General features: G+C 38.7%; 1 protein-coding gene across 1 annotated transcript; it reads right to left on the reverse strand.

The window, feature by feature from the left end:
* Positions 1–497: 497 nt before the first annotated feature.
* Positions 498–10,329, reverse strand: LOC137049312 (gastrula zinc finger protein XlCGF57.1-like). The gene is made up of 3 exons (XM_067427827.1): positions 10,260–10,329; positions 9,464–9,628; positions 498–1,949 (listed from the first exon to the last, which is right to left on the reverse strand). The coding sequence occupies exons 2-3, from the start codon at positions 9,582–9,584 to the stop codon at positions 958–960; spliced, it is 1,113 nt and encodes a 370-aa protein (XP_067283928.1). The 5' UTR covers positions 9,585–9,628; positions 10,260–10,329; the 3' UTR covers positions 498–957.
* Positions 10,330–13,249: the final 2,920 nt, after the last annotated feature.

Here is a 13,249-nt window from a genome sequence, read left to right on the forward strand (position 1 = left end):
CTAGGTTTGAACAGGTACAAATTGCAAATAAAGAAACTCAAAACCCAGATGACATACAGACAAACACACTGGCACCCGCCAATATATACCATAAGCAAGGAACAAGTGAAACCATAGAAACATGATTAGTAACTCTAAACACCAGTAGACATAAGAAATGTGAACTGAAACAAAAGAACAGAAAATATAGCTAAATATATAAATCTTTACTAAGAAACAAAAATACTGGAGAAATGTAACAAGAGCAAAAGAGATGATCAGGTGTGGATGTACACATTTTCTGGTCCTATTTTAAATGACAGCATCAGATCTGCCTAACTTTTCTGGTGTATCCGGAAATGATGGCAAAAGACAAATCAGTTGATTTTTTTTAAAATTGCTTCTTTAAACCTTTCCACACTGATGACAACTAAAACAGTTTGAAGATTATTATTTTATTATCTTCAGTATTAACATTCATAATCATTTATATTATTATTTTTATTCAGTCAGAGTGTGCCTGAACACAGGAGTGTGGGGATTACATTGAGAGTGGCAGAGAGAACATTTTGAAAACACAATGCATGAAAGTATTGCTCCGTGTAAGAAAGTATTGTGTACCGTTGTTTTTTCTACTAATGTATATGAAAATGTATTCTTAAGTTCTCTATAACACAAACATTTGTAACATGAACAACTTTCTCTGTTTTTTCACTCTCCGCATATGTTCAAGGATATTGTGCCGCATACAAGCACAAGGTCTATATTAAACATAAACAACCAGTTTTTTCCTGGTAATGTAATTAATTTATTTGGTCAGGCAGCCTTTAAAACTCAACCACTGAGTCCACAGCAGCCAGAGAAATAACATAAAATAGATATATTGACATAATCATTGGTGTACAGTCCTGTGAATTAAACAACAGTGGCAAAGTTTAATTTCCAAGTCTGCAAGTTCTCTCTCTCTCCAGTGAATCCTCAAGTGTTAGGCTTTTTTCTGGGGTGAATTCTCATGTGGCTTGCTTTACGTCTGAAACTCTTACCACACTCTTGGCAGGTGTAGGGCTTCTCTCCCGTGTGAATTCTCTTGTGGGCTACAAGGTTTCCTTTATCACTGAAACTCTTTCCACACTGTTGGCAGGTGAAAGGTTTCTCTCCAGTATGAATTCTAATGTGAATTTTAAGGCTTTCTTTTCGAGTGAAGCTCTTTCTACAATGTTGGCAGATGTAAGGATCCTCTCCAGTGTGAGTTTTCATGTGCCTGTTAAGACTTCCTTTTTCTGTGAAACTTTTTCCACATTGTTGGCAGGTGAAAGGCTTCTCTCCAGTGTGAATTCTCATGTGGACGTTAAGCATTCTTTTATATTTGAAACTCTTTCCACACTGATGGCAGGGGAAAAGGCTCACTCCAGTGTGAACTCTCATGTGGGCTATAAGGTTTCCTTTATGACTGAAACTCCTTTCACACTCTTGGCAGCCATAAGGGCTCTCTCCAGTATGAATTCTCATGTGGGCTTTAAGGCTTCCTTTTTCAGTAAACTTAGTGTCACACTGATGGCAGGTGTAAGGCTTCTCTCCGGTGTGAACTCTCATGTGGACATTAAGGTTTGCTTTTCGGTTGAAACTCTTTCCACACTGTTGGCAGGTGTAAGGCTTCTCTCCAGTGTGAACTCTCATGTGGACATTAAGATCTCCTTTAGTTCTGTAATTCTTTCCACACTGTTGGCAGTTGAAAGGCTTCTCTCCAGTGTGAACTCTCATGTGGACGTTAAGATCTCCTTTATATCTGCAACTCTTTCCACACTGTAGGCAGTTAAAACATTTTTTAGTTCCTGTCTTTCGAGCTCTCTTTTGTAAGGAAGCCTGTGTCGATCTTTCGCCAGTCTTGAAATCATCATGTTTATCATAATGGTATTCCTCTTCTTCCCTTTCATTAAGTTCATGACTTGTCTCTTTCAATATCATGAGATCTAGGGCAAAACATAAGGCATAAAGACATAAAACAATTTAGACATTTAAAGCATCAATACCAGGGTATAGGGAACAAGGGTGGGCAGCTTTGGTCTTGGAGGGCCACTGTCTTGCAGTTAACTCTTTAGCCGGGTTTTTTTCCTAAAATGTATGATTTTGACATCTTAATTTCAAAAGGCTATATCTAAAAAGTGATAAAAGATAAGAGAATTTCTGTAAATTAGAGAAATTAAAGATGACCCAAAGTTTATGTAGGGATTAGATTTTCACAACTAATTAGCATATTATGAAGTCATATGGTGGTGGCCATCTTGGATTATAGAATTTTTATAAAAAGTCACGTTTACATGATAAAATGCAGCACTCCCCCCCCCCCCCCCAATGCCCCTCACCTTCTGTATGCTATATTGCACAATACTGAATGTTAAGGTAAATAGTAAATAAACTGTGTAAATCATTACTAATAAACGGTAGAAACAAACCGAATGCATGTAGCGGTTGGCCTTTTGCTGTCGAGATTTTCTATTTACTACATACAGTAGGCACTCTGATTCCATGTATGGGGCACATATATTATTCATATGACACACAAACACAAGTAGACAAGACCTGTTTAGTTCAAAAGCTCACTCGCCACGGCAAGGCACAGATCATGAGTGAGATGACGAGAGACAGACAAGACGAGAGACAATGTTAGTATTTGGGGGGTTGTGATGTTTTTTTGTTTTTGCTGACAAAGACGCACACATCACTAGGACATGAACACACAAAAAAGAACAAATATTGTACAATACTAAATGGTCAGGGAAATAGTAAATCAGCAGTGTAAATCATTACTAATAAATGGCAGACAAAAAAAAGAAAATAATTTATAGCAGGCATTTTGCTGTAGAGACAATGACTCCCTATCCATCAAGGTGACTTTTCTTGTAGTGTTTCATGGTGTGGTACCTCTAATTGCAAGGCACAACACAAAGACCCACCCCACACTGCCTGCACATGTATTTTGTCTGACAGCGGCCTTTAGGACGGGTCCGATCAGAACAAACTACACAATCTGGATAACCATCAGCATGGCAGATAAAGTTTCGTTCAGTGAGTCTCTGTGGCAAGTCTCCCAGTGAGGAAGACTTTCCGCCTTTGTTGCTCCCTTTCCTGGAGAAGGCTTCCAGTAAAGCAGTGATGACATCCTGCATGAAGACCTTCAGGGGCGTTTGAGGAGCAACAGTGCAGCGGCAGTAAATTATGTGGGCCTTCACCATGCTTACACTGAGAATGGCATTGAAAATCCTAATGTATAAGTGTCTGGTCTTGATGTGCTTTCTGACACATTTTGGAATGCAGTGTAGAGAGCATTATGAGGTGCTTTAAATCATGCCATGCACAAGCTAGCATTTTCCCCTTCCTCATAAAAACTGGGTCACCTGCCTTGCTTAAACGTAACTGTTCACAGGTGAGGCCCTTTTGCATCCCCTTCCTCTTACTGCTGACAGTCCCACACAAACCCAAATCATTGCTTGCAAGCTCATCTGCTATGGCTGGCGAGGTGTATTAGCTGTCCATGTACACCTCATGCCCTTTCCCTGTGTACGGGGCCATCAGCTCATGGACAATTAGGTGTGTAGCAACGAAATCACTTTCATTAGGCCAACTTTGTCCAGTGTACATGGACCACTGTAGCACATAAACTGACTTGGCTTCACTTAGAACACATACTTTGTAGCCATATTTGTCTGGTTTGTTTGGGTTATACATTTTTAGGGTTGATTTCCCTTTGAACGCAATGGTCATTTCATCCAATGACAGCTACTTAGATGGACCATACATTGCTGGAAATCGGGGGATGACCAAATTGATGATTGGGCGGGTTTTGAATAGCCTGTCATACCCTGGCTGACCCCTGTCAACACACTCCTCATTATTGGTACTCCACATATTCGGCCCAATAATCCTCCAACTCTGACTTCTCTACCAGACCCATACTCAAATGCAGAGAAAATAAGGCTTTCATCTCACTGACAGTTAAGTCAGACCATTTATGAAATCTGGAGTGTGGCTGGAGTTGATGGGAGGCTAAAAACTGGTGGGCATAGCGATTTGTCTCATTTACAAGTAAATTCCAGAAATCATCAGACAGAAAGAGTGATAGAAAATCTAGGTGCAAATTGGCACTGGATCGTTCTCTTTCCCCCAGATATCCAATTGGCTGATCAAAGGGCATAATCCAACTTTGATAATCATCCTCATTGACCAAGTACTTGAAGCAGGCATTCCCATCAGCTTGCGATAGACTATGCATAATAGCCCCTCTGCCCCGTGTCACACCGCATCTGCTCCTGCTACAAGCAGCGCGGCCAGATCTGCCTAACGTGTGCACCACCGCTGCCGAGTGTGCACAGCGTGAACTACTGTCACTGCAACTCCCCACCCTCCTTTAGAAATGTTGGCCCATATTGATAGGATAGCATTTTGCAGTTGATGCAGATTTGTGGGATGCACATCAAGGGAACAAAGCTCCTGTTCCACCACATCCCAAAGATGCTCTATTGGGTTGAGATCTGGTGACTGTGGGGGCCATTTTAGCACATTGAACTCATTGTTATGTTCAAGAAACCAATTTGAATGATTTGAGATTTGTGACATGGTGCATTATCCTGCTGGAAATAGCCATCAGAGTATAATAATAATAATAATTCATTACATGTATATAACGCTTTTTCTAGACACCCAAAGCGCTTTTCATATAGAAGGGGGGAATCTCCTCAACCACCACCAATGTGCAGCATCCACCTGGATGATGTGACGGCAGCCATATTGCGCCAGAACGCCCACCACACACCAGCTGATTGGTGGAGAGGAGACACAGTGATTAGGCCAATAATTATATGGGGATTATTAGGAGGCCATGATAGACAGGAGGCAATGGGCAAATTTGGCCAGGATGCCGGGATTACACCTCTACGCTTTATCGAAGTTCATCCTGGGATTTTTAATGTCCACAGAGAGTCAGGACCTCGGTTTAACTTCTCATCCGAAGGACGGAATGAATGGGTACATGGTGGTCATAAAGGGATGGACATGGTCAGAAACAATGCTCAGGTAGACTGTGGCATTTAAACAATGCCCAATTGGCACTAAGGGGCCTAAAGTGTGCCAAGAAAACATCCCCCACACCATTACACCATCACCACCAGCCTACACAGTGGTAACAAGGCATGATGGACCATGTTGTCATTCTGACTCTACCATCTGAATGTCTCAACAGAAATCGAGACTCATCAGACCAGGCAACATTTTTCCAGCCTTCAACTGTCTAATTTTGGTGAGCTCATGCCAATTGTAGCCTCTTTTTCCTATTTGTAGTGGAGATGAGGGGTACCCGGTGGGGTCATCTGCTGTTGTAGCCCAACCTCAAGGTTGTGCGTGTTGTGGCTTTACAAATGCTTAGCCATTAAAGTTAGCCATTCACTTCCATAAAAAAAACACAAAAAAAAAACACACTTTACGTCAATGGCTACCATCACCTGGTTACCAACATTCTTCAAAATATTTTTTGTGTTCAACAGAAGAAAGAAACTTGTGCAGGTTTGGAAAAACGTGAAGCTGAGTAAACAATGACCATTTAAATTTAAGTGAACTATCCCTTTAATTGTAAGAGAAAAAGAAACCAGGCATCATCCAGCATGTCTTCTCCATCCAGCTATCTCTTTAATATTTTTATTTGCATCATTTGGAGTGGACTGTTTATTGTAGTCGTTTTGATAATTTCTGGTTTATTGTAGTGTTTCTGATGTTTTCACATTTTAAAGTGCAATTTTAAACTTGATTCACTTGATACATTTGTGTGGGTTTACTCACAGTTTATGAGGACATGATTCGGTTTATGGACTATTGTATGCGACTATAAACTATACATGATTGTGTTGTTTACTGATATTTACTTACGCGACGATAGCCAACAACATAGACATTTGAAGCAGTTTTACTCACCGCCTGTTTCCAAAGCACGACCGTGAACCTTTATCACTGGGACCGCTCTGTCAAAAACACACTTCTTTCGTGAAGTCCTGTGACAGCAGTGACTGTGGAGATCCACTTTTGCGACACGATTAAAGCGTGATGTTGTTACGCTTCCCGTCATATCTGCGTTCAAATTGGTTCAAATGCAGCGCTGCCTTCCCGGAATGCTATGCGGGCGCGTTAAAGTCATTTGACATCACCCGTAGGAATAAAGTGGAGCCCGGCGCGTCAGAAGTGTTGCATGGACGAGTGTATCTGCACTTGAGAGCAGTGTTTATGGGCGTGCATTTCCTTTTTCGCTCTGGTCACGCGTGCGCGCACCCTTCCGGGAGAAGAGCACGAACGGCCCATACAAGGACCTTCCGCTTTGTCGACGTCAAGCGGACCAATACTCGAAAAATTCCGAAACTTGTGAGAAACCGGAAGGAGTATTTTTGACACAGAAATACTCCATCAAACGTCCAACTTAGTTTTTGAAACTTTGTCTATGTTTAGGATGGGAATCCAAGTCTTTAACAGTGTACAAAGCTCAGTATGCATGAAACAGCATTTCACCCCCCCCCTTTAATAGAAACTTGTGATATTAGACGGCTACAAGGTATATTAACAGAAAATACTAAGCACTCGTGGATAGCTATGTAAAAACACGTTCACTCCATTCGGTGCCGGAAGTCATCCATAACACTTAATAAAAAGAATAGCATCTACACTATTATCCAGATCAGATGGTGGACCTGACCCCAGACATGACCAATGCATCTCTGAAGTGTCTGCAGAGACCGGGTCAATTAGACTCCCCCTGAAATTACAGCATCCTCAACGCATGTTAGAGTCTGACAATTAGCTGAAAATATCCTAGTTTAATTCTTATTGCAACAGTCTTATTTTAAAATCTTTATTTGAATCCGGCAACATTCTTATTTTAAAAAATGTATTTGAATATAGCAACATGAAACCTTCTTCAACAAAATATTTCTATAATTAAATCACTGACAGAGACTCCTCCCAATCAGCCAATAGTTAGTGAGCGTGATGACATCATCCATAGCAACGAGGTCGACCCCGCCCTTACTCTCAGCCTAAGGTGTCTCTATTCTTTAGTAAGAGTTGCTCTCAGCAGTTTTGTGAATAGGTTTTAAAAGAAAACTCATAACTAAAACCTTTTATTATCATTTAGGACAACTCTTACTGCTAAGATAAAATGTTTTGTGAAAACCCCGATATTATTTTTTATTAAAGATACATTAATTAACTATTGCCTCAATATTGTATAGTGTCTTTGGGAGGATTGCAGCAACAGCCATTAAGATTGTTTAGTGATTTGGTCTTAGTGACTTAGAAGTCTTCTTGACTACTCCTAGCGTTTCATGGATTTAGGAGCTAGTTTTAATGTTAAAATGCTTTGTAAAATACTCTTAAAGCAAACGCCCATTATTTTTAAGAGTTTCTCCTAAATCGGCAAGTCAGGAGCTACTTTTAGCCTTAATATGTTTTGTGAATACGACCCCAGATATCTATCCGATTGTAAAAAGACCAGGAGTAAATGCCTTCCAAAACTCTTGAGACAGCTTAAAATCTGATCATTCAAACAAACACATTTCAGACGAAACCAGACAAGTGTAAATGCATCTGGTTGTTTAAACCACATATGTAAATTTTACTCCAGGCAAATTGTTAAAAAATAAACGTGTGAGAGTGTGTTATAGGCTAGATGACATATTGTAGTCAGATATGACGGCGCTATGCTACACGCTTCACCACTACTGAGTAAAGCAAGCCAGCATGCAATCGGCCGTAGTGAAACTAAAAATAGGCCAAATCTTAAATAAACACAGATAAATCAGTGCTTACCAGTGCTTAGGTCGCTCTCTCTCATATTTTTAATAGATGATCTTTGATCTTAAAATCAGCTGATAAATAAAATGCAGCTTATAGCTTTTGCTTTCGTTGATGTGAACTCTGTTAAATGTGCAATAGCGTGGGAATTGATGATTGGATTAAGATTAATTTTGCGGAGAGATGTAAGGTAAAACCGCCTGCATGTTTTTAATTTAGTTTAATTGTTTAGATTGTGTAGCATGTTTCGTTTGCGAGGGCCGTTTGCGAGCTGCATCAGCCTGCCTTAAGGCAAAAATGCCCTTTTACTGTGGGCATGTGGTGGTGATAAGCTTGAAGTGTTTTATATGTATGGATTTTATTTTAAGCAAGACAAGTCAAGTGTTGATTTGAGAGGCTAAAGAGTTGGGTTAACTCACTGTTGGACGCTGGCCTCTTGGTCGTCACTTTAAAAAAACAAAAACTTTAATTTAACAAACAAAACAAAAATGCTCCTAACATTTTTCTAAATGAACTTAAAGGTGCACTATGCAACTTTTCCCTCTGCTAGAGGGCGCCTATTAATTACAAAGACGTAGTTTGATGACGCCAAGTTTGAGCACAGCATCTTGGGACATGTGGTCTCCACCTCACAGCCAGTGGAAAATCGGACTCAGGCAGAACCCATGTTCATGGATGTGATTATTAACGTTACTGTAGTGTGAAGCAGAGCAAGGCTGAGTGTTGTGCAGCTGAGCAAGGCTGCTGGAGCGATTGTTACACATATACACGCCTCGCAAGCTTCATCATACAGTATTATATACATTTGTGTTAAAAATGAGGTTATGCCGTTACCCTGTGCGTTCGCTCTGCGGCTGCTGTGACACTTGTTCACACTGCTAAGATTAAAGCGTTTCTGCTAAATAAAACCAGAAACCGAGGGTAACGCAGATATGACATAATTGACAGGCGACTCCCTCAGACGTCCCAGTTCCTTGGTTAAAATTAGCCATTTTCAAACAGTTGGAATCATTTGGGATATTGTAAGAACTCAACTGAAAAAAAAATATAACACTGGCCTAGCGGTTTTAGTATATTTTACTGCAAAAATACTACATAGTGTGCCTTTAATAAAGAAACAAAACAAAATACAACTACTTTGACATTAAAAATAAAACTGAACTATTTTAATGGCTGCAACAAAGTGTAATAGGGAGGATTAAAAAAAACAACATGGGCTCCAAACGGACTCGGGTCGAGATTTTTGATAAGCTGTTGGACAAGGGACGGGCTAGGGTCTATTTGAGTCCCCTGCAGGGCTCTAATAGAAGCTACTTAAATGTCCTAATTGAACTTAGACCTAATCCTGGCGTGGTCTAAGCCCTGTCTGTGAAACCAGGCTGTAATAGTAGTAACTGCACTAATCCATGCCTGGAGCCCTGAATAATGACCTACTTATTGCTTGATTTGATGTTTATTTAACTTTGTTATTTATGTTCAGGGATGTTAAAATGTTTAAAGCAAGTAAATATTGGGTTTAATGTTACACAAAATAATTGCTTTGTTTAGGCTACTTCAGTATTAAGTTTCTGTATGATTCTGTGTATTCTCTATTTCTGTAGAGCTGGAGAGTTTAATAAGGATCAAATGACAGTTCAGCTTTGAGAATGAAACCAACCTGTTTGTTCCTCAGTTTCTTCATGTTTCAAACTGAATGTTTCCTCAATCTTCATGTCTTCACTCTCCACTTTAATAGATGCAATCTTTATGTCTTCACGCTCCTCTTTAATAAACGCCATCTTTAAAATAGTGTCGCTTCACCAGGAGTTTTTCTGTGTTTATCCTGTTTAAGATGAAATAATTAACAGAAAGAAAACACTCAAAACTAAATCTGAGTGTCTCAATAAGCTCTAGTTCAGTAGTTCAGTCACCGATAAGAGAGTTAGAGTGAGTTAATGGACATCTGATTAGACTAAATCTCAAAACTACCACACCACACACAAACAGAGTCTTCATATCTAGCCAATTATGATCTACATTTAATGAATTGTATATTACAATTAAATGATTACACTGTAGTGTAAATATTAGCAGTTATATTTCAAAGTTATAATTTCACGTTAGTGTTTGTTGTCATTTGCACTGTTTGAGCAGCATTGAGTCGCGATTCGAATCAGTGAATCATTTCACAAAGTATTTGACTCAATTGACTCGGAGTGTCTAAAAGCTCAGTTTCTCCATCATTACTCGCCAGAGACAGAACTTGTGTTTATGATGAACTGATTGACGATAGTGAGAGAGAAATGAAACACAGCTTTTCTGTTACTCGTGTGGATGCAATTTACTCACACAAAATATCCTTCATTAGAGCATTATATTCAACAGTAAATAGACTAATTCCACGTTGCTTCTAAAAACCGTGAAACACTGAACTATTTATAATGATTTAAACACCTAAAATTCCTAAAACAAACCTTTCTTCAGCCGAATCACAACAGATGCAGGAGCGCGGCGCAGCGTTATGACGTCATGCCCAAAGCAAAATAAAAGTCCCGTTTACGCTCTGCTGTCTAAAATCAGAAATTTGTTTTGTTTTTTTAAATCTTTATACTACTTTTAAAAAAATGTAACCATTAAAACAAAATTAAATGACAAATGTGAACATTAAAAAAAAGGAGAATTCATACATTGAAACATGCAATAATTAATACCAATATTAAAAATGTGGACAAATAAAGTTAATTTGAGTCTACAATATAAGGGTAACTTGTAAAAAATAAAATAAAAACTCAAGATTCAGTATAAGTAAAATAAGCAATAATTTTCCCTTAATCCCTTTCAAATGTTCATATAATTGTTTTAATACCACCTATTATTGCTAAAAGGTTCAGTCTAAATACAAAATGTAATATTTCACATAATTTTTATGAAATCAAAAGTTAAGTCTTCAATGTCAAGGGTCATTTGTGTAAAGTTGCTGTCTATGTAGTGATCAAAATCGCTCACTAATGAGTGAACACAGACTCAATTCACACCTGCTCTGGTTTCTATTATATAATCTATAATTAATCTATGATAATATAATTTCTATTTTTATAAAAAAAAAAAAACCCCGCCAGTTTAACAAATGTCCTGTTTATAAATTATACCCTAATAAAGAATTATTTCATCATATTGTATTGTAATAACAAGTTTTCCTGAAAGTATTTTTTAAGATTCATTCTGAAGTGGCAAACACACAATAAAAATGATTGTGAAATAGAGTTTGAGTTCATTTTGACTGAGATCATCTGCTGTCAGTAAATGTGTTCCTGGTTTATTATTCACTCTGTTCTCTTTCATAACTCTTTTTAATGTAGACTTGAAAATGTAAAATCAAACATTTCATTTGATATTAAGAACGATTAGTGTTTAGTTTCTTGATGCAATAATCAGTTTATCGGAAACACTGTAACTCTAGAAGCACAATCCAATGAACCTAGCAAACACAACTTCGTTGTAAAAAATTTGTTGTGAAAAGGTTGTGATAACGTTTTTATCAGCCATATTTTTTTTCACATAAGTTTTTCCACATTTTAGAAACATACATATTTATGTTCTTATCACATTATGTCTCTTTGCAGCATTACAGAAACTAAATAAACTTTTTCAATGGATTGAACTGGAACGCCCTAATCCCTTGATCACTTGGAATCCACTATTTAGTGTATTTATTATTAAAAAAAAAATCCTTTACGAAATTGTTTAATGCTATACTTTATATGTATATAGGTGTGTTTGGGTTGTTTTAAATGGTTTTAAAAATAATTAAAATGTCCTGGAGTTGTTTGGTGGGATAAATAAAACGTGTTATGCGGTGACTCCCTCTGCACGCGATAGGATAGCGCTACAACCAACCAGAGCAACAAAGGTGAAACAGAACTTGTTGATAGATTAAACATTCGCCGTATCCGGTCGGCAAAACTCCGAACACATCTTCCCTTTTTAACAATGACTTCAGTGCCGTTCTTTGTTCATTTCTCAGAGAAAAGCTTAACTCCAAGTCTTCCAGAGTCGTGGGCAAAGCTGATTCGAAAGACCGCCGTTCGCCAGTTTCTGTGTTTACTAGAAGCACGCATACGCAACTCGGCCGTTGTCATTATGGCCCCGCCCACTGACTCTATACACGATGTGATTGGCCCGTCAAGAGCTTGGCGTTTACAGCTCAGATGGGTATTGACAGTTGCTAGACGACACTCGCGGGCAGATTAGATTTGCTGCCGCTAGGGTGCGTCTAGATTTCTAGGCTACAAACTAGTACTCATTGATGGTCAAATGTGACCATACACCATTACTATTTTTCAAGTGTTCTATATTTTAGTTCAATAATATTTATTGAATATTTTGAAGAGTTTGGTACTAAATACTATTTGTGCAACAAATATTGTCAATTAATGACCACTTAAAATATGTTAAGCATGTAGCGACTCAGGCGAATCAAACACACAATCGCCAGTTACATTTAACAAATATGTTTTGAATGCTTTGTGCTTAGTAACAGACCTTCCCCCAACACAACAGAGAAAGATTCTCCGTTACCCTGGAAACCATCTGATAAGAAGTTTTACGGCCCAAAAGAATTTGGCCACATGAAAAGCTCCATACCCAGAGAGTTAAAGGTTGTAAAACACACGCTTTTACCTCAAATTATAGACAAACCATCTATAAATGAACATGCACCCCAGGACATTATATGTAAACACATAACTGTCTTGTAAAATGTTTCTTCTGTATGGTATTTTGCATCTTTTTGTCTTTGTCTTAACAAATTACTAGTTCAGGTAACCTCATATATGCATGCTCCTTGACTCATGCCTACTCAATCATGGGGTAGAAACAATGTAAGTTTATTTTAAATGCTTGTATTTCTGTGTAAGAATGTATCTCCGCTTTAATATCTCCCAGCCATAAGGTGTTTGATATCTAAATTTTCCTATTTCTTTGACTTACTCAACGATGCACAAAATGGGATTATGAAATGTATCATTAATATGTTTAGCAAACTTGGGAGTAAAACCATACAAAATCAACACCCCTTTACGACACTTCAGAAACATGCAAAGCAGGTCGTAAACCAAATCAAAGAGAACTTTTCCCGCTCAGAATTCACCCTCTGGATTGGGTAAACAAACCCAGAAGGGGGCGTGGATTAATTCTCTTAAAAGACCAGTGGAGACAACTCTTGTCTCTCTCTCTCTTCTCTCCCTGGCTGAACCAACACGCCACCGTGGCTGGCCATTGAGCCAGGCCACCAATGCAGGCCCCAACTCTTCCCCTCTTCCTCCTCTTCCCTCCTCGCTTCGCTTTTGCATCGCATCAAATTACTAGCCCCAAGGGCATTCTTCAGAAGGAGAACACGGAGCATCGCTAGAGCAATCACTAGTGCATATTTAGTGTGTACTTTCTGTGTGAATTGTAGTGTTAT

Source organism: Pseudorasbora parva, chromosome 20 (assembly GCF_024679245.1).
Source record: "Pseudorasbora parva isolate DD20220531a chromosome 20, ASM2467924v1, whole genome shotgun sequence".
Classification (NCBI taxonomy): domain Eukaryota; kingdom Metazoa; phylum Chordata; class Actinopteri; order Cypriniformes; family Gobionidae; genus Pseudorasbora; species Pseudorasbora parva.

Excerpts from the sequence above, each read along its gene's own strand:
- LOC137049312 (XM_067427827.1), bottom strand. The coding sequence starts at position 9,584 with ATGGCGTTTATTAAAGAGGAGCGTGAAGACATAAAGATTGCATCTATT. Across the intron at positions 1,950-9,463 it reads AGAAACTGAGGAACAAACAG|ATCTCATGATATTGAAAGAG; the intron begins GTTGGTTTCATT and ends GTTTTGCCCTAG.